This window comes from Erythrolamprus reginae, chromosome Z, assembly GCF_031021105.1.
Source record: "Erythrolamprus reginae isolate rEryReg1 chromosome Z, rEryReg1.hap1, whole genome shotgun sequence".
Lineage (NCBI taxonomy): Eukaryota > Metazoa > Chordata > Lepidosauria > Squamata > Dipsadidae > Erythrolamprus > Erythrolamprus reginae.
This window is the reverse complement of record NC_091963.1, coordinates 152,825,302-152,849,245: the sequence shown is the minus strand read 5'-3', so window position 1 is coordinate 152,849,245 and position 23,944 is coordinate 152,825,302. Positions and strand designations below refer to the sequence as shown.

The following is a 23,944-nucleotide window of genomic DNA, read 5'->3' as shown; positions in this document are numbered from 1 at the left end:
TGTGTGTGTGTGTGTGTGTGTGTGTGTGTGTGTATTCGTAGATTTTCATGGGTACAGGTATGATGGTCTTGGTATATTCGGGTTTCTTCCCGTGTAGGATTTGGAAATTTCTGGCGACGTTTCGATGACGTCCCACTCATCATCTTCAGGCTGGTGTTTCTGTCCTTGTTCTAAGTGTTCACCCTAGAACAAGGACAAGAAGCACCAGCCTGAAGATGACGAGTGGGACCCTCTGGAGACAGAGCCAGGGGGGGCCTTGGGCAGCTCTCGGCCTCTGCCTTCCATGAAGGGGGCTTCCAGCAGTCCACGTGCCCCCAAACGCAGCATGTGTGGTTGGGGGGGGGTCTGAGGTATGGGCGACTGCTCACCTTCACCCCTGAGGGCCTGTCAGAGAGAGGAGGGGCCCAGCCCTGTGGCCTTGCCAGCTCTACCCTGCCTCCAGGGGGGGTCTTCATACCATGGGCAGAAGCGATGCCCCTTGCCTCCCATTACCCCCCCCCCCCAGGAGTCCGGGTGGCTGCAACAACGGCACGGCACGTAGGAATTTGAGGTTATGCAATTGGTTCCTGGTAACTTGTGGCTGGCTTGTTGTGCACACACCATTGTGTGTCACACAAAGCAGGGTGGTTCCTGTTCTGGTTTCTGGAGGATTTGCTGATACGAAGCCTCTCAAGGAAGAACACGGTTAATGTTTCCAGTGCCAGCTCAGCAGTTCGGAAGAGAACTTGCGTGTGTGGGTGAGGGGTGTGGGTGGGGGCTGGATTCATCCCTGCCAGGGCTGCCCCTTCCCTGGACAGTAGGAAGCCCCGGCTGGTCCTCTGGCTAAAAGCAGCAGGGCAGGGAAGCAACAAGGGCCGTGGCCTGTCCATTTTATTTTAATAACCACCATCCAACACGGATCCGTCAGGAACAAATCACGCCAAATCAACCTCATCTCATCTTCAACACTGCGACCAAATCTATTGACCAGAGAAACACAGTGGACTTAATATACCTAGACTAAGCATTCGACATGGTGGACCACAATTTACCACTCTGCAAAGTGTCCAAGTGCTGCTTCTATGTGGGTGGAGGCAGGCAGGGTTCCCTTGGGTCCCATTTGTTGGGGGTCCAGGGAAAGGGAGGGTCTTGCCTTCTCTTTCTGCTCAAGATCCCCGTGGACAATTGGGGGGCCACCATGGGACACAGAATGCTGGACTCGAGGGGCTTTGGCCCGATTCAGCAGGGCTCCTCTTAGGTTCTATGTTCTTATGTTCTAAAGAAAAGTGGGATTGACAGTAACACAACAAGGAGGTGGACCCCCCTGGTTGGGGACTCCCCTCCCTTCTTTTGAGCCCCCTGGCAGTTTCCCTCCCTTGGAAATTCCTTCAACGCCCCTCTGCCTGTGCTGGTGCCCACGGGGACCCCTTCGGTGGCCCTGCCGTTTGTGGAAGAGCTCGGGAGCTGGGCATCAGGCAGATCAGACCTGGAAATCCCTGTGGCTCCAGCAGGCGGCCTCTGCCTTGTTTTGGGGCTTGGATGCTTCCCTTCCCCCGCTGCACAGGAGCCTCTTCCGGGCGCTCTGGGGAGTGCAAAGGGGGCGGGGCCTGCGTTGGTCCCTGCCTCTCCCCGGAGCACTTTGGGGGATGTCCCAGAGAGGGGAAAAGGCCATGGGGTGAGGAGGAGGAGGGGGGGCTCTTAGTCATAGAGGCGCTGTTTGCGCTGGGTGCCTCTTAGCAACGGGTACAGGGCCGTCTCAGTCACACTTGAGTGGCCACTAGTGAATAAATAAAACAGCCAGAACGACGGCTTACAAATTGTCTAGGAATATAATTTATTCTAGCATAGCAGTGCCTTAGAAAAAGAACCCACGATTCCATGTTCCACCCAGTTCGTGCATCCACAGCCTGTGGACGTGGCCGAGCCAATCCGGGTGCTGCCCCCCCCCTCCCGTGATAGAAATGATGTTGAAGCAAAGGAGAAGGGGGGGCAGGGCTTGTTTCCAGGGGGGGGGGCTCAGAAGGAAAGCCCTTATTGGCTCCCTGGGATGACCTTTGACTGGCCCTCGCCAGCACTCTTCCCTGCAATGTCAGGGACATGACATTGTGGCCCAAACTGGTGGGACCAAAGTTAGAGGGGGGGGCTCCCCTTTGCTTCCCCCTGGAAAGATGGCTTGGAAGCAGAAGCCCAGCCCCACGGACACAGCTGGACCCAACCTTCCACCCACAGCCTCAAAGAATTCCCAAGTGAAGAGGAGTGTGCCCTCTGGTGGCTGCAGAAGGAGCTGCGCACAAAGCCAATCTAGCAAAGACCTCTCTGGGTCTCTGTCTGTGGTCAGCTCCACAGGTGGCATCATTCCACGTGACAATATTTTGCCCTTGGAAACCTCCCACCCCACATGGCCGCAGCGGCCGAGCCTAAAGGCTGACAGAAATTGCAGCCAAAAGGCAAATCGAGTATTTTCCCAAATGTCTGAAAGACCCACAAACAGAACCAGCCCACTGCCAAAGTTTCTGCTCCCCCTTGGAAACCTTGGAGGGGGGCAGTGCACCCCCAAGCCCACCCCGGCCCCACCCCCCCAGGGCCTGCTCCCCGCCCACTTCTTGCCCTGGCACTTGATCTTAAAGACGTGGACGGTGCTGTCAGAGAGGGCTACCATAAAATGCCCGTTCCCGGCCATGGTGACCATGCGTGGCTTGAAGATGCCCTCTTCTGTTGTGAGGAAGGGTCCCAGCTCCTCCCCAGCCTCCAAAAAGGCCACCACCTCGTTCATCTCCCGCAGGACCACATAGATGAACCCGGGGGCATCAACACAGACGCTGCTGGGCTGACCCCACCCCAACTGCCTTTGCAGGGATTCGGCAAGGAGGCCCCATTCCTGGCCAGCAGCAGCACCACCACACCATGCCGGTACCAATCGGAGGCCACAACCCCCTCTTTCCACCTGCCCAGGAACGCCAAGGCCCTCTCGTGGGAGCCCTCCGGCACAATCGCCTCCAGGAGTGGCCCTTTCATGTTGGACACCTGCAGGCGTGCTGCCACGACATGACCACGCAGTTGCCATCACAGGTGGTCACTGCATGGCTGGCCCCCTGGAGTGTCTTTTGCCACATAACACCCCCCATTTCATTTAAGGCATAGAGCTGAGACCCAGCGGTGAAGGCCACCTTGTTGCCCACGGCAGCCACGTTGAATGGAATCTTCAGGTCGTGCAGAATGCAGCTGCGAGAGCAATCATGGGCTTCCCCAAATATGCCCATGTCACACCAACACTCCGCAGTCTGCATTGGTTGCCAGTTTCCGGTCACAATTCAAAGTGTTGGTCATGACCTATAAAGCCCTTCATGGCACCGGACCAGGGTATCTACGAGACCGCCTTCTGCTGCACGAATCCCAGCGGCCGATTAGGTCCCACAGAGTGGGCCTTCTCCGGGTCCCGTCGACTAAACAATGTCGGTTGGCGGGCCCCAGGGGAAGCGCCTTCTCTGTGGAGGCCCCGACTCTCTGGAACCAGCTCCCTCCAGAGATTAGAACTGCCCCTACCCTCCTCGCCTTTCGCAAACTCCTTAAAACCCACCTTTGTCGTCAGGCATGGGGGAACTGAGATATCTCCCCCGGGCCTATACAATGTATGTATGGTATGCTTGTGTGTGTGTCTGTTTAATAATGGTTTTAAAAAATATTTTATATTGTAAATTATTAGACTTGTTATAAACTGTTTTTATTGTGTTGTGAGCCGCCCCGAGTCTACGGAAAGGGGCGGCATAGAAATCTAATAAATAAATAGAAACATAGAAACATAGAAGACTGACGGCAGAAAAAGACCCCATGGTCCATCTAGTCTGCCCTTTTACTATTTCCTGTATTTTATCTTACAATGGATATATGTTTATCCCAGGCATGTTTAAATTCAGTTACTGTGGATTTACCAACCACGTCTGCTGGAAGTTTGTTCCAAGGATCTACTACTCTTTCAGTAAAATAATACTTTCTCATGTTGCCTTTGATCTTTCCCCCAACTAACTTCAGATTGTGTCCCCTTGTTCTTGTGTTCACTTTCCTGTTAAAAACACTTCCCTCCTGAACCTTATTTAACCCTTTAACATATTTAAATGTTTCGATCATGTCCCCCCTTTTCCTTCTGTCCTCCAGACTATACAGATTGAGTTCATGAAGTCTTTCCTGATACGTTTTATACTTCAGACCTTCCACCATTCTTGTAGCCCGTCTTTGGACCCGTTCAATTTTGTCAATATCTTTTTGTAGGTGAGGTCTCCAGAACTGAACACAGTACTCCAAATGTGGTCTCACCAGCGCTCTATATAAGGGGATCACAATCTCCCTCTTCCTGCTTGTTATACCTCTAGCTATGCAGCCAAGCATCCTACTTGCCTTTCCTACTGCCCGACCACACTGCTCACCCATATTGAGACTGTCAGAAATCACTACCCCTAAATCCTTCTCTTCTGAAGTTTTTGCTAACACAGAACTGCCAATGCAATACTCAGATTTAGGATTCCTTTTCCCCAAGTGCATTATTTTACATTTGGAAACATTAAACTGCAGTTTCCATTGCTTTGACCATTTATCTAGTAACGCTAAATCATTTACCATATTACAGACCCCTCCAGGAATATCAACCCTATTGCACACTTTAGAGTCATCGGCAAATAGGCAAACCTTCCCTACCAAACCTTCCCCTATGTCACTCACAAACATATTAAAAAGAATAGGACCCAGAACAGACCCTTGTGGCACACCGCTTGTAACCTGTCTCTGCTCAGAATACTCGCCATTAACAATAACTCTCTGATGTCTACGCTTCAGCCAGCTTGAAATCCACTGAACTATCCAGGGATTAAGTCCAATCTTCACTAATTTATCCATCAGCTCTTTATGTGGAACCGTATCAAAGGCTTTGCTGAAGTCCAGATAGGCAATATCCACGGCACCACCTTGATCCAACACCTTTGTGACATAGTCAAAGAACTCAATGAGATTAGTCTGACATGATTTGCCTTCAGTAAAGCCATGCTGATTTGGGTCCAATAAGTTATTGTTTTTTTATATATATAAATATATATATAAATAAATAAATAAATAAATAAAATTGGCTGCCGATCTGTTTCTGGACACAATTCCATAAAGTGTTGGTTATGACCTATAAAGCCCTACATCATGGCACCAGACTATCTCCGAGACTGCCTTCTGCTGCACAAATTCCAGTGTCCGGTGAGGTCCCACAGAGTTGGTCTCCTTAGGGTCCCGTTGACCAAACAATGTCGGCTGGTGGGACCTAGGGGAAGAGCCTACTCTGTGGGGGCTCCAGCCCTCTGGAATCAGCTCCCCCCCCCCGGAGATTCGCACAGCCCCCACCCTCCTTGCCTTCCAGAAGAGCCTGGGGATGCTAGATCTTCCTTCTGACCAACGGATGTTTTCAGTATGATTGTTGAAGGAATGTTAAATTGAAGTTTTTAAAGGAGATTTTTAAGGATTGTTTTTTATGTACTAATTGCATTGATTTCATTATTGTGTCTTTATATATGTTGTGAGCTGCCCTGAGTCCTCGGAGAAGGGCAGCATACAAATCCAATTAAATAATTAATAATAATTAATAATAATAATAATAATAATAATAATAATAATAATCCATATTTAATAGTCGATCATCCCTCCTCAAATTGCCATCCCTCTTGCCAAACCCCCAAAGCTTTCTTCTTTATCTTTTTATAATCCATTTTTATCTTTTATTTCTTCATTGCCCTTTTCCTCCTTCAAAATAGAATATTTCCAAATTTTTAAATTACCATTCTAATTCCCTTCTCACTCTGCCAACTCCAAAATATCAGATCACACCTATTTTCAATTGTATTAGTGCTTATCTAACAATCATCATCAAATATGTGACTATCAACCCACTCTTCAATCAAATCAATTTCTAATTCATTTACCTTTTTGCATTTCTAAATTCTCACTCTAGTGTCCTTTTGTCTGTCTGTTTTGAAAGTGTCCATTCTGTGGCACTTTGTGTTGATCAAACTTAAAGATCATTCTTCTCTTCTTTCCTCATATTGGAATTCCTTGGAATTTTTTAAAAGTTTCAGCGATGTTGTTTCTGCTTTCTTCTCTCTATTCTTCAATATCTCTGAATATATCCTTACATAAATCTCTTATTTCTTCCTTCTCATCCACGTTTAGTATGCAAAGGACTTTGTCCATCTGTCCAGTTTATCTTTATGCAGCCCAAATGCCAAAATGTCTCAAAGGGATCAACCAGTTTTTCTTTTTACTTTTTTCCTTCTCCCCCTTTCAGGTTCAAGGGGCGTCCATAAGTGCATTGGTGTGCCTTTCGTCCCCTGTCCAATTGTCTTTCCTTTCTTTCACTTATCATAAATATTCTCTTCCTTTCATATATCTTCTCCTCTAAGTTCACTTTACCCTTATATATATTACTACATGCCTATTTTTCTTCCTATGTATTTGTGTATTGGACAAATGAATGAATAAAATAAACAAACTAAAGTTCAGGTCAAAAATATTTTCCTCCAGTTCTCATTTCTTCTTTATCACTGAGAGTATTATGAAAACAACCTGCCCCCTTCCATTGAATCAAGGTCATATTCAGTGAATAATACAACTGGATGCCACCTCAACTTCACCAGCAGATGGCAGCACTAAACAGTCATAGTTGTTTTTCCATTCCTTTGAATTCTTTTAAAGCCTTTTTAATTTCTAAGACTCTCCAATAAACAGTCAAATATTTAGTCCAAATTTCTAAAAACTCAGCAAATTATATAGTTTGGGGTTTTTAGTTAATTTTTAATGTCGATTTGGTGCTAATTAAAGAATTCCAATAGTAATACAGCTGCTTTCCCTCTTCTGCTTTAGTTTAAGTTCCAAAGGGAAACCCCCCCCATCTCTTTAACAAAGTTTTCCTCCAGGATGACAGCTCCTCACCCTTTCTTCCAAACTGTTCTTCTCCTCAACCGCCAGCACAAAAAACTTATGTTACTTCTCCTTCCCGATGACTCCCAATGTTTTAACTCCAATTTCTAGCACCTAGTCGCTGCAGCTATGGTGACCAAGGCCTCTTCACTCCGCTGCTGGTCGAGGCCAGTTGCCAGCCCTCCGCAGGTATGCTGACCCCCAGAACAGAGAGCAATGAGCACTGCTCCCCCTAAGGTGCGCGGGTGCACACTGGTGCACCCAGTAATGGCCTGCCGCATAAGTTTTTTCAACCCTGCACAGGAACCGAGTGCTGTTCCGAGAGGGAAGGAGAGAAGAAGGGAAGGGGAGGGAGGAAGAGAGAAAGCAAAATCTATTTTGCTTGGGGCCAGCTAACTTAGGCGACATAAACCTCCCCCACCCCCTTGTTCCTGCCACCTGGAGGCCCCGTGCAGCTACCTGGAATGCGACACTTTGCTGCTGCAAAGAACTGGGCAAGGTGTGTCCCCTCGGCGCATCATGGAGGCCCTGCGGGAGCGGAGCCCAACCAGAGAGAGATTTCACAGAAGCAAAAGACTTCAAAAGACTTGAGGCAGAGAACGAGAGGAAAGAGAGAGAAACAAGAGAGAGAGAGAAAGAAAACAAGAGAGAGAGAGAGAGAGAGAGAAAAGGTTAGGAAGGGGGAGAGAGGGAGATGAGAGAAAAAAGGGGAGAAAAAAAGAGAAATGAGAAAATGATCAAGGCAGAGAACGAGAGGAAAGAGAGAGAAACAAGAGAGAGAAGTGACTCTTGATTTAAAGCATGTGATAAAAACCACCCAAAGAATAAGAGAGAGAAAAACCCCAGCCCTCACCTGTTTCTGGAAATGGTTCAAGAGTGTGTATACACACACACACGCAAGGTTGGGGGAGGAGAAAAACAACTTTTACCTTTAAAAAAATCTCTCTTATAGAGCTAAGTGGCAAAATGCAATTATTTATTTAGAAGACAGAGCGTCCAGTGGGAAAGTCTCCTATTGCCCGGATGAGGTTCTCAACCTGTTGCTTTAGATTCTCCAACAACTTTCCCTTCATCGCTGTGACTGAGTGCATCCGTTTGGCTGCTAATCGTCCTGTTTTTCTTTCTTTTTTCCCTCATACTGTATCAAAAATATTTAATTTGAACCTGTCTAAGTAATGACTAACTGTTATAAAGTAGATAAAATAATAAAGGACTCGGCTTGAGAGTTGAAACTAAAAGTAATCATCTAAGGCAGGGGTGGCAAACCTTTTCCCCCTCAGGTGCCGAAAGAGTGTGCAGGCGCACTATCGCACATGCGCAAGTGCCCACACCCATAATTCAATCCCTGGGGAGGGCGAAAACAGCTTCCCCCGCCCCCTGGAGGCCCTCTGGTTTCCTAACTTCTGGTGGGCCCAGTTGGCTCGTGTTTCACCCTCCCCAGGCCGCAAGGGCTTCCCTGGAACCGGGGGAGGGTAAAAAACGCCCTCCCCATGCCCCCCGGAGGCTCTCCGGAAGCAAAAACACCCTCCCGGAGCCTCTCTGTGAGACAAAAAACAAGTGGCCGGCACACACATGCACGTTGGAGCTGAGCGAGGGCAATGGCTCGCGTGCCAGCAGATATGACTCCGCGTGCCCCCTCTGGCACCTGTGCCATAGCTTCGCCATCACTGGTCTAAGGTAAGATGTATCCAACCTTGGCAACTTTAAGACTTGTGGACTTCAGCTCCCAGAATTCCTCAGCCAGCCATGAATGATAGAGTTGGAAGAGGCCAGAAGGGTCATCTATGACAGGGGCAGGGATGGGCTGTTGCCCAGATGGGGGGGGGAACGCAGTGGGGCACCTAAATTGCACTGAAAGATGTCCTACATAAGCCACGCCCACAGTGTGGTAGTAAAAATTTTGGCAGCCCTTCACTGGGCAGGGGTCTCCAACCTTGGCCACTTTAAGAATTCTGGAGTTGAAGTCCACAAAGTTGCCAAGGTTGGAGACTCCTGGTGGTCTAAGGCGTTTCATGTCACTTTAACAGGTGAATCGGTGCTCTTCATTCAAACACCCCCTTCTCTGGCTAACTGCCAATCTGGGGCCACTTCCTCTCTCAGAACCCTCCAATGGAACCGCTCCACCAAAACGGGCTGACCAATGGAGTCCAAAAGTGATCCTATGGGCGGAGCTTCCATGCCTCTCTGAATCAATGGGGTAAAGAGTCTCCCAGCGTGAGGGGCGGGGTTTGTGCCAGGGAGAGACGAAGCGAGTGGGTAGCAGTGACAGCCATGTGGAAGCGACACCGTGGGGTAAAAGGCTCTTGGGCCCCTGAGGTTCTTCGCTCCACCTGGGAGGGTGGGGGATGTGGATGGAGGGTCACCCATCTGTGTCAGGGGCCTCGGGCTCCTGCAACTTCTCTGTCTTTGCGGCCGTTCATTCTTGTGTGTGTGACCATGCAGCCGCGCAGCTTAGAGGGAACAGTGATAGGCACGCTGTGCACTTATGCACACCCCTTATCAGGATCATTGTGGTCATCATTTAATTAATTTGATTTCTATGCTGCCCAATCCTGAAGGACTCAGGATCATCACATCATTGTTGTCTTGGGTGACATCTGTGGGAAAAATATTCAGGTGCTTAGGCATGAAAATGTGCCACTAAGTCACTCTATTTTTCCGAAGTAAAATTGCAGGGGAGATTGTCAGGCATCCTTGTCACCTGAGCAGGAGGGGGCTGCTGAATCCCCCAGCCCAGAGATCGGGTCACAGGGTTCTGTCGGGGGCTTCCCAGCACACTGGCAGCCCAGGGCCCTGGAAAGGGAGGGGCTGGAACAAGGGCTGTGGGGGGCCGGTGATATTGAGAGCAAAGGCAAGAAACCTGTGGGGGAAGGGGCTGGCATAGGAGAAGTTGAGGGAGGTGGGCGGAAGCCCTTCAGGTGTCTTGCGGGCGAGGGAGGGTCTGGCTCTTATGGGCGCTTCCCTGTCAGATTTCAGCCCTGGAGTCCCGGCCGACTCCTTGGAACCAGGTGTGCCCCCATGCAGACAAACTCTTTCTGCTCGTGCCAAGGAGAAGGGCAAGTTGTTATAGCAGTGGTTCTCCACTTGGGGGTCAGGACTCATGGGGCGGGGTGTCGAACAACCGTTTCACAGGGGTCACCTAAGACCATCGGAAAAGACAAACTTCCCACAGTGTTGGGACCAAAAGCTTCTATTCTGGAGCCTTGGGACATATTTCTACAATCCGACCAATCTGGTGTTGACAGTGGGGGTGTCCCTCTGACCTTCCTGCCAATCAGCTTCAAGCTCTGTTGGGAGAATTGGCACTAGGCTTATGGTTGGGGTCACCACAACATGAGGAACTGTATTATTAGAAAGATTGAGAACACCTGTGTATAAAGTGCGAGATAAAATAGAAGAGAAGAGAATTTTATTGGCCAAGTGTGATTGGACACACCAGGAATTTGTCTTGGTGCAGATGCTCTCAGTGGACATAAAATAAAAGAGACATTTGTCAAGAATCATGTGGTATAACACTTAATGATGGTCATAGGGGTCAAATAAGCAATGAAGAAACAATCAATATTAATAAAAATCTTAGGATACAAGCAACAAATTACAGTCCTAAGTGGGAGGAAAAGGGTGATAGGAATGATGAGAAAAACTATTAAAAAGTCTGACAGTGTTGAGGGAATTATTTGTTTAGCAGAGTGATGGCATTCGGGGAAAAAAACTCTTCTAGTCTAGTTGTCTTGGTCTGCAGTGCTCTGTAATGACATTTTGAGGGTAGGAGTTGAAACAGTTTGTGTCCAGGATGCGAGGGGTCCGTCAATGTTTTCACAGCCTTCTTTTTGACCCGTGCAGTCTACAGGTCCTCAATGGAAGGCAGGTGGGCAGCAATTGTTTTTTCTGCAGTTCTGATTCTCCTCTGAAGTCTGTGTCGGTTCTGTTGGGTTGCAGCCCCAAACCAGACAGTAATAGAGGTGCAGATGACAGACTCAATGATTCCTCCGTAGAACTGGATCAGCAGCTCCTTGGGCAGTTTGAGCTTCCTAAGATGGTGCAGAAAGAACATTCTTTGTTGTGCTTTTTTGATGATGTTTTTGATGTTAGGTGACCATTTTAGGTCTTGAGATATGACAGAACCTAGAAATTTGAAGGTCTCTACTGTTGATACTGTGTTGTCTAGTATTGTGAGAGGTGGAAGGGTGGAAGGGTTTCTCCTAAAGTCTACCACCATTTCTACTGTTTTGAATGTGTTCAGTTCTAGATTGTTCGGGTCACACCACAAGGATAGTTGTTCAACCTCTCATCTGTATGCGGATTCATCATTGTCTCGAATGAGTCTGATCACTGTTGTGTCATCTGCAAACTTCATTAGTTTAACAGATGGATTGTATGAGGCAGTCATTAGTATAGAGTGGTGAGAGTACACAACATTGGGGGGCACCTGTGCTAATTGTACGTGTATCTGATGTGATTTTTCCTAGCTTCACCTGCTGCTTCCTGTCTGTTAGGAAGCTTGTGATCCACTTACAAGTGTGTTCAGGTACTACTAGCTGATTTAGTTGGGTTAAGAGAATGTCCGGTACGAGGGTGTTGAATGCTGAACTGGAGTTCACAAAGAGGACCCTGGCGTAGGTCATTGGAGATTCAAGATGTTGCAGGACGTAGCGCAGAGTCATATTAACAGCATCATCTGTCAATCTATTTGCTAGGTATGCAAATTGCAGGGGGTCTAACAGTGGATCCGTGATGGTTTTCAAGTGGAACATCACTAGCCTTTCAAAGGTTTTCATAACTACAGATGTTAGAGCAACTGGTCTGTAGTCATCCAGCTCCTTGATGGATTTGCCTGGAGGAGAACTGGAGTGGGGGGTTCCCCCCAAGCCACCTCCCTAAAAGGCTGCTCTCTTCCTGCCCATCAACGCTCTTCCAAGGCCACAGGGACGCGCTGAAGAGCTGCCTTCCCCTGGCCCAGTTTTGCTCAGGGCTGCCAGCAGGGGGCGCTGATCGCCGCAGCTCTCCGTTCAGTTCGTCCAGAGCCGATAAAATACCCCCTCCCCAATTTCTGCCCCCCCATCAGTAGCCGGGGCTGTGGCAGGAACTCCAGCCGGCCAGCAGCATCGTCCGTCCCGCCCCCCCCGCTGCTGGGCGGCCCATTTCTTCTCTGGGGCGGGGAGGGGGCGCCTTGCGCTGGCCTCAGCAGGAATTCGTGGCCCAAGTCGCCCCCGCTCCCCGACAAAAGGGGGCTGAGGTGCCCCCGCCCCCACGAAACCCAGCCGGGGCCGTTGCGTTAACTGCTTTTATTATGTACAAAGGCAGACAAAGCGCTGATCCCGGAGGGGGGGGGGGCGGTGCCGGCCGGATGCCCCACCCAAGGAGGCTTGGACTGAGCCTGTCGGTGCCCGCCGAAGTCCGGGGCACCAATCCCATACGGGCCTTACGTGGCCTTGGGGGTGGGGCAGCGCAGCCTCTGGCCCCTCCCCCAAGGTGTGTGTGTGACTGTGCCGGGGGGGGGGGGCTGCCGGCAGGAGCGCCCCAAGTGCACCCCAGCGTTCGGACGTAGCAGAGGCCCCACCGAGTCTCCGCCTCCCCCTGCTGCCGCCTCAGAAGTCTCGCGTGGGGGGGGGGGGTGTCCCGCGGACGTAGCTGCTTCGGTCCAGGCTGCGCTTCTCAGGCGACCTCAGAGCTGGGTGATCCGTGGCCGAGCGATGTGTCCCTGCAGGGGGGGGGGGCAGAAGGAGGAGCATTAGGAGGGTAAGGCAGCCCTCCCCGCCCCCCAGGCACAGAGGGAGGCCCAGGGAAGCCCCACCTGACGTCCCGTGAGGCATAGAGGCAGTCAGCCCCCTCCACCACCCCTCCTGACTGGTGCTCGCTGCTGCCCCCCCCCCACTTTGTCCTGGGTTTCCTGTGGAGGGGGCTGCTCTCCCTCCATCCCATCCCAGGAAGGCCCCCCACCCAGATTGCCCCCTCCCCCAATTCTGGACCTGGAAGAAGGTGTCCACTTGGTCGAGCCGAGGCTGGAAGCTGCTGGTGCTGGCAGTGGGGGCTGTAGGGAGAGAGAGCGGGGGGCAGTGAGGCGAAGGCCCTTCGGCTGGAGAGGCTGTGGGGCACTTCCCTTGCCCTTCTCCCCTTGGGCAGCCTGAGGAGGAGGCCAGGGTCCCTCTTCCTACCTGGCCACTGGGGCTGGGGCGGAGGGGCTGGGCGCTTGGACAGCCAGTCCGAATCGTTCTCATACCATTTCTCCTCATTGGGGTGCGAGTCCGATTGCCTGCGGAGAGTAGAAAAGGCAGCCAGGGAGACCCACGTTCTGACCCCAGATTGGCCGGCAGGAGGACTCCTGGCTGAGCCCCCTCCCCCCCAGGAAAGAGAGGCCCCACCCTCCCCACAGCCACACGAGAGGAGAGTGACCCACAAGTGGTCTAATCATGAAACTCGAAGCAGACCCCTGGCTCCATGACAGCCAGCACATCTTGACAAAGAGGGACGGCCCTGCGTGGGGGGGGGACACAAAACTCAGAGCCCCCACAGGCCCTTAATCCTCCAGAGGAGCCACGACCTCAAGTGGGGGGCCACTTTGGGTGGCTAATTTGCTATGACTCTGCACGGAGGCAATTCTGGTGGCCTGGACAGAGATCTGCAAATTTGCACCATCTGCACCATGATGAAAAGGCCACCAGGAACCTCCCCCCCCCCCGACTGCTGCAGCCAGTGGCAGAGCCAACGAGGCCGTGGGAGGAAACCCCGGTGCCCTTTACAGCGGTTTTAATCAGGAGTCCTCCGGTGTCTGGATTAAATCTGGTCTCTGCTTTGCTGCTTGTCTCCCTTTGCCCAGGGCTGAGCGTGGAGGTACTCGCACTCAAGGCCAGGGCTCGGTAGGCGTCTCTCTCAGCTCCTGGTGTCACAGGGGGAACCTTTGGGCTAGTTTCATGCCCGCCACGACCTTCCAATTGTTTGCTGATTCTGTTTGGACTGCCGTTTCAAACTGTTTGCAAATCGCCCCATGGAAACAGTTGCCTCAGGGAGCCTGCCCAGAACAAACATGCTTCCCGCAAACAGGCCCTTGTGACCAGGCCAGCACGGGGTGGGAGGAAGGCTCGCCAGGCCGCTGGGAGAGGCTGGAGAAGAGCTTCCCCATCCCTGGTCAGGAGATGCCCCTCCAGGCCTGGCCAGGGACTTGAGCCAACTCAGGAGAGGGCCACTGTCGGCTGGGAATCCCCGCCAACCTACCTGCGGTCTTTCCTCAGTTGTCGGTGCTGCAAGCAGAGGAGGGCCGCCAGGAGCAGGATGAGGAGGAGCAGGAGCGCCAGGCCCAGGGCCACCCCTACGGCCACCCCCACCTTGCTGACAGTCTGGTCACAATGGCGGCCAGAGTACCAGTAGGCGTCCGATTGCTGGCAGCTGGAAGAAGAGAAAGGCGGAGTCCCGGGGCTGCAGGGCGTTGGGTGGCTGAGGGGGGCAGCCTTTCTCTGTGGGGTTTTAGTTCCCTCTTCACCACCTTTCAGACTCTGGATGGGGAGGGGGCCCATGCATGGCCATTGCCCCCAAAGCCCCCCAGGGACCCTGCTGGGAAGAGGCTGGGGGGGAGAACTCTGCAAGGAATGCCCCCCATGGCCGCTCCGGCGCCCAATGCTCAGAGCAGCTACTCCAGGCTCTGTCTCCCACAAGCAGCCCACCCCCCAGGCCCTTCCACTCTCACGCCCAGGCAGGTGTGGGCCGAGAGTGAGGAGTCTACTCAGCTGACCCCTTGGGATGAACCTAAGAACCCAAGAAGAGCCCTGCTGAACGGGGCCAAAAGCCCCTCGAGTCCAGCAGTGGTCCCGCCCAATTGTCCATTGGGATCTCAAGCCGAAGGAGAAGGCAAGACCCTCCATTTCCCTGGACCCCCAATCAATGGGACCCGAGGAGGGAGCCCCACCTGGAGGCATAGGCACTTGGGCCTCTGTTTCAGTGACCGCCGATGATACGCTTGAAGGGCCGGGGGGCTCTGAATATGAGGCTGAATATGAGGAAGCTCCGTCGGTTGGGTTGTTGGCCGAGCGGAGGGCCCCAGGGCCCCCTGTCCCCTCACTCCACCCTACTCACTAGCAGTTCGGCCCGTCGGTCTGGATGTAGCAGTTTCCCTTGTCGCAACGGAAGGAATCCGGGTGGAAGGAGCTGCAGTTGGAGATGCATTCCAGTTGGTTGCTGATGTTTCGGGGGAGGTAATAGGGCTGCAGCTCTTGCTTGACCACAGAGTCATTCCTGCAGATTTTGGACAGGTCTAGCAGGCAGGGTGGGTGGGGGGGAGAGGAGCTGAGTCAGCCAAGGACTGGCACACCCACCCACCCACCTACCGCCCATCGCAGCCTTGTGCCCAGCCGGCCTCTGCTGCTGTGCTGCTTCAGGCCTGGAAAGGCCAGGCAACCCCTCCCCCACCCTGACCACAGACTCCACGGGCTCCTTCCTCCCCCTCCCAGGGATTAAATGGGCCCAGAGAGAGGGGCTTCGCTCGCTTCTCCCCCCCCCCTGTGCCCAAGAAGGTTACCTTTGCAGCACGCTCCCTCTGCCCCCCCTCTCTCTTGCACACGCACTCACACGCACACTCACACCCACCTTGAAAGCTGAGAGGCACTTCAGTCACCCGAGAGCCCCTCGAGCTGAAACACAGCTGCCCTGGAAGAGATCATGAAAAGCTCCGATGGCCTTTGAAAAACAGGCCCTTCCGGGGGCCCAATCCAGGCCGAGGGCCCCGAGGAGACTGGGACAGCGGGAGGGGCCTCTTGGCCAGGAACTGGCCGCCTGCTGACCAGCGAGCCCCACCCCCAGGGCTGCCCCCCTCACCATCAGACAGGCAGTGCGTCTCCTGTCTGTGCAGCTCAGTCCTGACCTTCTCCACCGCTGCGTCGTAGGAGGCGTTGAATTGGGGGAAAGGCACCTGCAGCTGCACCTGGTGGTCCACGTTGATGCTGCCATTGCTGGCGGAAGGAGAAGGGGAGGGGGAGGTGGCTTCAGGGGGTCACCAGGGCATCGGGCGCCCCACAGAACCCCTGGACGGGGGCAGGGTGCCTGCTGTCTCAGCTGGGGCTGCTGCACACAGACAGGAAGAGGTGGGCGTCCCAGCCACCATCTCCCCCCCCATAGCTCACCTCAGATGAAGCACAACTATTGTCTGGAACCCAGGAAGGTTGGCATAGAAAATACTCATCTGCAGAAAGAGAGAGAGGGAGGGAGGGAGGGAAAGAGAGTGGGAGAGAGAAAGAGGGTGGGAGAGAGGGAGGGAGAGAGAAAGGGATGGAGAGAGGGAGGGAGGGAGGGAAAGAGAGTGGGAGAGAGAAAGAGGGTGGGAGAGAGGGAGGGAGAGAGAAAGGGATGGAGAGAGGGAGGGAGGGAGAGAAGGAAAGAGGGAGAGAGAAAGGGAGAGAGGGAGAGAGAGAAAGGGAGGGAGGCAGAGAGGGAGGGAGGGATGGAGAGAGGGGGGGGAGAGAGGGAGGGAGAGAAAAAGGGAGAGAGAAAGCGGGAGGGATGGGGAGAGAAAAAGGGAGAGAGAGGGGGAGTGATGGAGAGAGAGGGGGGGAGGGAGAGAGAAGGAGGAAGGGAGGGAAAGAGGGAGGGATGGAGAGAGAGGGGGAGGGAGAGAGAAAGAGGGAGGGATGGAGGGAGAGAAGGAGAGGGGGAGAGAGAAAGAGGGAGAGATAGAAAGGGAGAGAGGGAGAGAGAGAAAGGGAGAGGAAGGCAGAGAGAGGGAGGGAGAGAGGGGGAGGGAGAGTGGGAGAGAGAAAGAGGGAGAGAGATAAAGGGAGAGAGGGAGAGAGAGAAAGGGAGGAAGGCAGAGAGAGGGAGGGAGGGAGAGGGGGAGGGAGAGAGAGAAGGAGGAAGGGAGAGAAAGAGAGGGAGGGAGAGAGAGAAAGGGAGGGAGAGAGGGAGGGATGGAGGGGGAGAGAGAGAGGAAGGGATGGAGAGAGGGGGAGGGAGAGAGAAAAGGAGGAAGGGAGAGAAAGAGGGAGAGAGAAAGAAAGGGAGAGAGAGGGGGAGAGAGAAAGAGGGAGGGATGGAGAGAGAGGGATGGAGAGGGGGAGGGAGAGAAGGAGGAAGGGATGGAGAGAGGGTGAGGGAGACAGAGAGAGAGGAGAGAGAAAGAGGGAGGGAGAGAAAAAGAGAGAGAGAAAGAGGGAGGGATGGGGAGAGAGAGGGGGAGAGAGAAAGAGGGAGGGATGGAGAGAGAGGAAGGGAGAGAAGGAGAGTGGGAGAGAGAAAGAGGGAGAGAGAGAAAGGGAGAGGAAGGCAGAGAGAGGGATGGAGAGAGGGGGGAGGGAGAGAAGGAGAGTGGGAGAGAAAGGAAGAGAGAGAGAGGGAGAGAGAGGGAGAGAGAGAAAGGGAGGAAGGCAGAGAGAGGGAGGGAGATGGGGAGGGAGAGAGAGAGAAGGAAGGAGAGAAAGAGAGGCAGGGAGAGAGAAAGGGAGGGAGGGAGAGGGAGAGAGAGAGAGGAAGGGAGGGAGAGAGGGGGAGGGATAGAGAGAAGGAGGAAGGGAGAGAAAGAGGGAGAGAGAAAGGGAGGGATTGGGAGAGAGAAAAAGGGAGAGAGAGGGGGAGAGAGAAAGAGGGAGGGATGGAGAGAGGGGGAGGGAGAGGAGAGGGGGAGAGAGAAAGAGGGAGAGAGAGAAAGGGAGAGGGAGGGAAAGAGGAAGGCAGAGAGAAAGAGGGAGGGAGGGAGAGGGGGAGGGAGAGAGAAGGAGGAGGAAAGGAGAGAAAGAGAGGGAGGGAGAGAGAGAAAGGGATGGAGAGAGGGAGGGATGGAGAGGGAGGGAGAGAGGAAGGGATGGAGAGAGAGAAGGAGGAAGGGAGAGAAAAAGGGAGAGAGAAAGAGGGAGGGAGGAATGGGGAGAGAGATAAAGGGAGAGAGAGGGGAGAGAGAGGGAAGTAGAGAGAGAAAGGGAAGGAGAGAGAAAGACAGGGAGAGAAACAGAAGGGAGAGAGATAAAAGAAGTGTGGTAGAGAGAAGTGGAGGCAGAGGGAGGGAGGGAGGGGGAGAGAGGGAGGGAGAGAAAAATGAGAGAGAGGGAGGGATGGGGAGAGAGAAAAAGAGGGAGGGAGAAAGGAAAAGGGAGGGAGAGAAAGAGAAGGAGAGAGAGAGAAGGGAGAGAGATAAAGAAAGGGTGGGAGAGAGAAGGGGAGGCAGAGAGAAAGAGAGGGAGGGGGATAGGGGGAGAGAGGGAGGGAGAGAAAAAGGGAGGATGGGGAGAGAGGGGGAGAAAGGGAAAGAGGGAGAGGGAGAGAGAAAAAGGGGGAGGGAGAGAGAAAGGAAGGGGAGAGAGAAAGAGGGAGGGAGAGAAAGGGAGGGAGAGGGATGGGGAGAGGGAGAAAAAGAGAGTTGGAGAGGGAGAGGGAGGGAGAGAGAAAAAGAGAGGGAAGTAGAGAGAGAAAGGGAGGGAGAGAGAAAGAGGGAGAGAAACAGAAGGGAGAGAGATAAAGAGAGGGTGGGAGAGAGAAAGGGAGGGAGAGAGAAAGAGGGATGGAAAGAGAAAGAGGGAGAGGGAGAGAAACAGAGGGAAGGGAGAGAGATAAAGAGAGGGTGGGAGAGAGAGGAGGGATGAAGAGAGAGAGAAAGAAAGGGAAAGAGAAAGAGAGAAAGGGAGTGGGAGGGAGAGAGAAGGGAAGGGATGGAGAGAGAAAGAAAGAAAGGGAGGGATAGAGAAAGAAAGGGAGGGATAAAGAGAGGGTGGGAGAGTTACAGGGAGAGGGATGGAGAGAGGGAAATAAAGGGAGAGGGAGGGAGAGAAAGGGAGGGGGAGAAAAAGAGAGGGGAGGGAGGGAAAGAGAGAGAGACAAAAAGGGAGAGAGAGCAAGGGAGAGAGGAACAGGGAAGGGAGGGGGGAGATAAAGAGAGGGTGGGAGAGAGAGGAAGAGATGATGTCATCATAATGAAAGTATCGCTGAGCATGGGCAGTGAGGCTCTTGCCCACTCCAACTGCGCCCTTTCACCCCAGATCTGTGGGGCTGGGGAGGCTCTAAGCAGGCACCCCTCCTTCCAAGGTTCCCCCCAAGAGACTGCAGGCAGGAGTCCAGGCCCCCACCCCAATGACCGAGCCCCTGGAGCCTGGGCAGCATTAGGTCCAGCCTCCTGCCTTCATTGAGCAATCGGGGGGGGGGGGCGATGTGGAGGAAGTCTGGTCAAGGACCAGAAAAGGTCAAAGGGCTAACCCTAAGCCACCCCCCCCCACACCCGCCAGCCAGGGCAGCCAGCTAGCTCTTCCTTGGGCCGGGCAGCATCCAAGCAGCAGAGCCCTGAACCCAGGATCAACACTGCCCCCCCCTGCCGCCCCTCAGTCCCAGCTCTTGGGACAGGGCAAGGGGAGCTCTGGTGGATGGACGGGGTGGGGGTCTCTTCACGACTCCCCAGCCACCCTCTTCACCTGCTGAACAAATTGGGTCGCAAAAGCCTGGAAAGCAGGAGAGCCACGAGTAGCCATCTCTGGCACAAACGTCTCACGCATCACTTTGACGAAGACGTTGATTGTAGCCGTCACCACCTCTGACCAAAAGCAGAAGAGGGTGAGAACCTGCAGAGGCCTTGCCCCTCCCCGTCAAGTGGGCTTACTCACTTATTTACAGGCCCTCCGGCTCCCCCAAACCCCGGTTTAACAACAACAACAACAACAACAGAGTTGGAAGGGGCCCTGGAGGTCTTCTAGTCCAACCCCCTGCTTAGGCAGGAGACCCTACACCACTTCCAACCTCTTCTTAAAAACTCCCAGTGTTGGAGCAGTCACAACTTCTGGAGGCAAGCGGGGCTGAGGGCCTCTCTACCAGACAGCACCAAGGGTGTTGCGCCAGCTGTAGTTGGCAAGGGGCCTTCCACAGAAGACCCCTCCTGGGCAGTTAAATCTCCCAAGAGAGCCGGTGGGCGGAGCTGCCTGATAGAGAGCTGTGATGGACAATCCACGCCACCTTCAGCTCCCACCCAGGCTGACCTCAGGAGATTTTCTCTTGCAGCAAAACAGGCCAACGTTGCTCCCTGAACTGGGTGGTCTTCTTGCAGACCCCACTAAGTAACATCACGAATCTAAAGACCATTGGTGGATGGCATCTGCCCCTGATGTCCTTTCCTAGCTGGGTTGTGAAGCGCATGGGGGGAATCACCGTCTGTCTTACACACTTTGCTAAAAAGAATCCGAGTACTCAATATATACTTGGAGGAAACGAACTTGTAGAGGACCCTCCCTCTGTCAAAGACTTTGGAGGACTCATATCGAATGACCCACTTGTAACAACAATACCAAAAAGGCATTAAGAGCTGTTGGTCTAATCTTTTTTTTTTTTTTTTGAAAATATACTTTATTTATTTACAAATATAATTAAAAACAAGGAAAGGGGTTGAGGGAAGGGGGACAGAACGAAGGGTTGGGGGTGGGGTAGAGTGGGAAGGGGAGGGAAAATTCAAAAACAAAACATTTATGATAGAATTGTAATACATGTGAGTTATAATACACAAGTGTCTTAGAGGGAGTGTAATAATTCTTATTTTCCTAATCTTACTATTTATATATGAAAATAACTCAAATGTCGTATTTCTTAATATATATAGGCAATAAAGTTCTAGGTGTGAAAAAGAGGAGGAAAGAGAAAGAGAAGAAGAAAAAAAAAAGGAAAGGGGAGAGAGAGAAGAATCTGCAGTTAATGCAGACGTTTTTATGGACGACTTTTGTTTAGTTGTAGGGTGGGGAGTATATAGGTGGTATAATGGGTGTATATAAAGATTAATTATTCTAAAAGTAGTTAATACGTTTATAGTGTGTGTTGAGTTAGTTAGAAAACAGATAAAAAGAGATTTAATATATTTCCTTGTTGCAAATTTGATTAGTTTTTGGTGCTTCTTTTCTAATTTATTTTAATATTAATTTAAGTGTTGAAGGTACTTTTAGGTGGGATAGAGTATGAATTTTACAATAAAAGTTTTTTGTATTTTTTCTGAGAAACCCATTTATGCCAATTTTCCCATGCTTCGTAGTATTCTGAGTCTTTTTTGTTTTGTGCTTCCATTGCTATTTTGGACATTTCAGCACATTCATTAATTTTCGTAATTATTGTAAAGAAAGAGGGTACTTGATCAGATTTCCAAAGAGAGGCATATGATATTCTGGCTGCAGTTATAATTTGTAATATCAGATATTTTTGTGTCTTGGTAAGATTTTGTCTGAATATCCCTAAAAGATAGAGCTCGGGTTTGAGTGGTAATTTGATTGACATGACTTGGTCGATTAGGGATTGTATTGTTGTCCAGTACTTTTGTGCAATTGGGCATGTCCACCATGTGTGGTAGTAAGTTCCAGGTTTGGTCTTGCACTTCCAGCAGGTCGGTGAGAAGTTGGGAAACATTTTGGATATTCTTGCTGGGGGCAAATGCCAACGATAAAACATTTTAATTTGGTTCTCCTTGTAAGACATTGCCGTTGTCATTTTATAATTTGATGTCCATGTTTTCTCCCACTCAGTTAGGTTAATCGTATATCCGAAATTCTGAGCCCAAGCTATCATACAACATTTCACTTGCTCTTCGGGATTTTCTTGGATTAGTAAGTAGTTGTACAATTTTGAGATCATTTTTGTGGAAGGACCGAAAAGAATCGTGTCTATTACATTATTATTTTGAAATCCAAATTGCTTTTTGTGTTGTTCGTATTTTAATTTAATTTGTAAATATGTTAACCAGTCTATATTAATTCCCCTCCTGGGCAGTTAAATCTCCCAAGAGAACCGGTGGGCGGAGCTGCCTGATAGAGAGCTGTGATGGACAATCCACGCCACCTTCAGCTCCCACCCAGGCTGACCTCAGGAGATTTTCTCTTGCAGCAAAACAGGCCAACGTTGCTCCCTGAACTGGGTGGTCTTCTTGCAGACCCCACTAAGTAACATCACGAATCTAAAGACCATTGGTGGATGGCATCTGCCACTGATGTCCTTTCCTAGCTGGGTTGTGAAGCGCATGGAGGGAATCACCGTCTGTCTTACACACTTTGCTAAAAAGAATCCGAGTACTCAATATATACTTGGAGGAAACGAACTTGTAGAGGACCCTCCCTCTGTCAAAGACTTTGGAGGACTCATATCGAATGACCCACTTGTAACAACAATACCAAAAAGGCATTAAGAGCTGTTGGTCTAATCTTACGCAGCTTCTTCTCTGGAAACATCGAACTGCTAACCAGAGCTTACAAAACATTTGTCAGACCAATTTTGAATTCACCTGTATGGACCCTGCATTGCATATCAGACATCACTACAATTGAGAGAGTATTTCACAAGAAGAGTCCTTCACTACTACTCCTGCCACAAACACCTGACTCCACCAGACCTGAAATTCTGAAATTAGACAATTTACAACTACTTCACCTCCAAACTGATCTAACCATAGTTCACAAAATCATATACCAGTGTCCTTCCTGTTAATGACTACTTCACCTTCAACCACATCAACACACGAGCACGTAATAGAGTCAAACTTAATGTAAACCGCTCCAGGCTCGACTGCAGAAAAGACGACTTCAGCAACAGAGGGGTCAATGCTGGAATGCCCACCTGTGGCTTCTTCCCCAAACCCCCAAAACTTCAACCTTAGATTGTCTGCAGTTGACCTCTCCCCATTTCTAAGAGGTCTGTAAGGGGGGCATCAGACCCTGTCCTTCTGTCCTCTTTCATCATTACTTTCTATATTACGTTCATATAAACTACTCTCCCATACCCGATTCAGTCCAGCAAAGAGAAAGACCCGCGGGGACATGATAGCCATCAACAGACACTTGAGGGGCTTCCCCAGAGAGGAGGAAGGGGGTCGGGCTGTTTTCCAAGGCACCAGAAGGCCGGACAAAGAACAACAGATAGAAGCTGACCAAGGGGAGATTCAACCTGGAAATAAGGAGGAACTTTCTGACGGTGAGAGCGATCGACCAGTGGAACAGAAGTTGCCTGCAGAGGTTGTGTGAATGCTCCAACACTGGAGACCTTCAAGAAGGTCCAAAATAATGTAGGGTTTCCTACTTGAGCAAGGGGTTGGACCAGATGACCCTACAAAGCCCCTAAATAAAAACAATTATCCAACTTATTCCATGGGCTTCCTCACAGCTGTCTGTGGCATCAGAAGAGAGGAAGACTAAAGCTCTTCGGAGGCAGGGGGTCCCCGCTGTGGGGCCTGCAGTGGCTGCCACATGAAACTCAACCCCCAGCATCGTCTTCATGGGAATCGGGAGGAACACAAAAGAGAACTTACCCACAACAACTTCATTCCTGGCCTGGCTGCAAAATGGCTCAATGTAAGGCGACGGGCAGTCACATCGGTCCCCAACAGGAACCCCCCCGTTCAGACATTTGGGGGGCAGAATTTGAGTTGTAGATGCTTCATTAAAAAAGAGAACAAAACAAAGAAGACAAATCATTTGGAACATTACACACGAAGAGTTTCTGAGACCAAAGATATAAAAAAACAGAATTCCTTGTGTTTCCCTTGCGTTGACATTTCATTACAAAAATAGGCAACGCCATCAGTGCGAGTGGGGGACACACGAAACCCCACATCTGGGAACAAACTGATGATCAGAAAGTTCCGGATTGCCTCCCCTGGCAAACTAAGCCAATGTCCGGCAAAGGCTGCAACCAGAGAGGTCACCTGGCTTCAGCAAGGAGCAACTGGGATTTCTAACACACAAAACTATGACAGAGGAAATTAGGGAACCTCTACGACAGAGGTGGGTCCCTGGGGGAGGAAGAGGAGGACGCAGCGGGAGGAAGGGGCCCAGCCACCCACAGTAGGGAAGAGATTTCTTTCACTCTCCATAATTGAGGTGGAAGGAGTTGGAGGGAGAAGAGGAGAACTAGACACCGTCAAAAGCCGAGTAGAACCAAGATCAGGTGAAGGGTTAGGACCACTCTATGAAGCCTTTCTAAGGCCACGCCTGGAACACTGCGCCCAGTTTTGGTCACCACATTACAAAAGAGTTCAAACAAGGGCAACTAAGACGATTAAAGGCCAGAAGACAGAAACATACCAGGAACAGCATGAGAAAGA

At 51.4% G+C, this 23,944-nt stretch overlaps 1 protein-coding gene across 1 annotated transcript in view; it reads right to left on the bottom strand.

The window, feature by feature from the left end:
* Nucleotides 1–10,316: 10,316 nt before the first annotated feature.
* Nucleotides 10,317–23,944, bottom strand: part of LOC139154323 (mucin-3B-like) — a 48,424-nt gene continuing 34,796 nt past the window's right edge. Inside the window, exons 6-15 of the mRNA XM_070728742.1 lie at nucleotides 23,150–23,275; nucleotides 19,299–19,417; nucleotides 16,035–16,093; nucleotides 15,730–15,863; nucleotides 15,502–15,561; nucleotides 14,992–15,169; nucleotides 14,137–14,307; nucleotides 13,080–13,177; nucleotides 12,894–12,955; nucleotides 10,317–12,625 (exon numbers count right to left, since the gene is read on the bottom strand). Coding sequence (XP_070584843.1) covers nucleotides 12,590–12,625; nucleotides 12,894–12,955; nucleotides 13,080–13,177; nucleotides 14,137–14,307; nucleotides 14,992–15,169; nucleotides 15,502–15,561; nucleotides 15,730–15,863; nucleotides 16,035–16,093; nucleotides 19,299–19,417; nucleotides 23,150–23,275 — 1,043 coding nt within the window. The 3' untranslated portion in view covers nucleotides 10,317–12,589. The remainder of the gene's footprint in view (nucleotides 12,626–12,893; nucleotides 12,956–13,079; nucleotides 13,178–14,136; nucleotides 14,308–14,991; nucleotides 15,170–15,501; nucleotides 15,562–15,729; nucleotides 15,864–16,034; nucleotides 16,094–19,298; nucleotides 19,418–23,149; nucleotides 23,276–23,944) is intronic.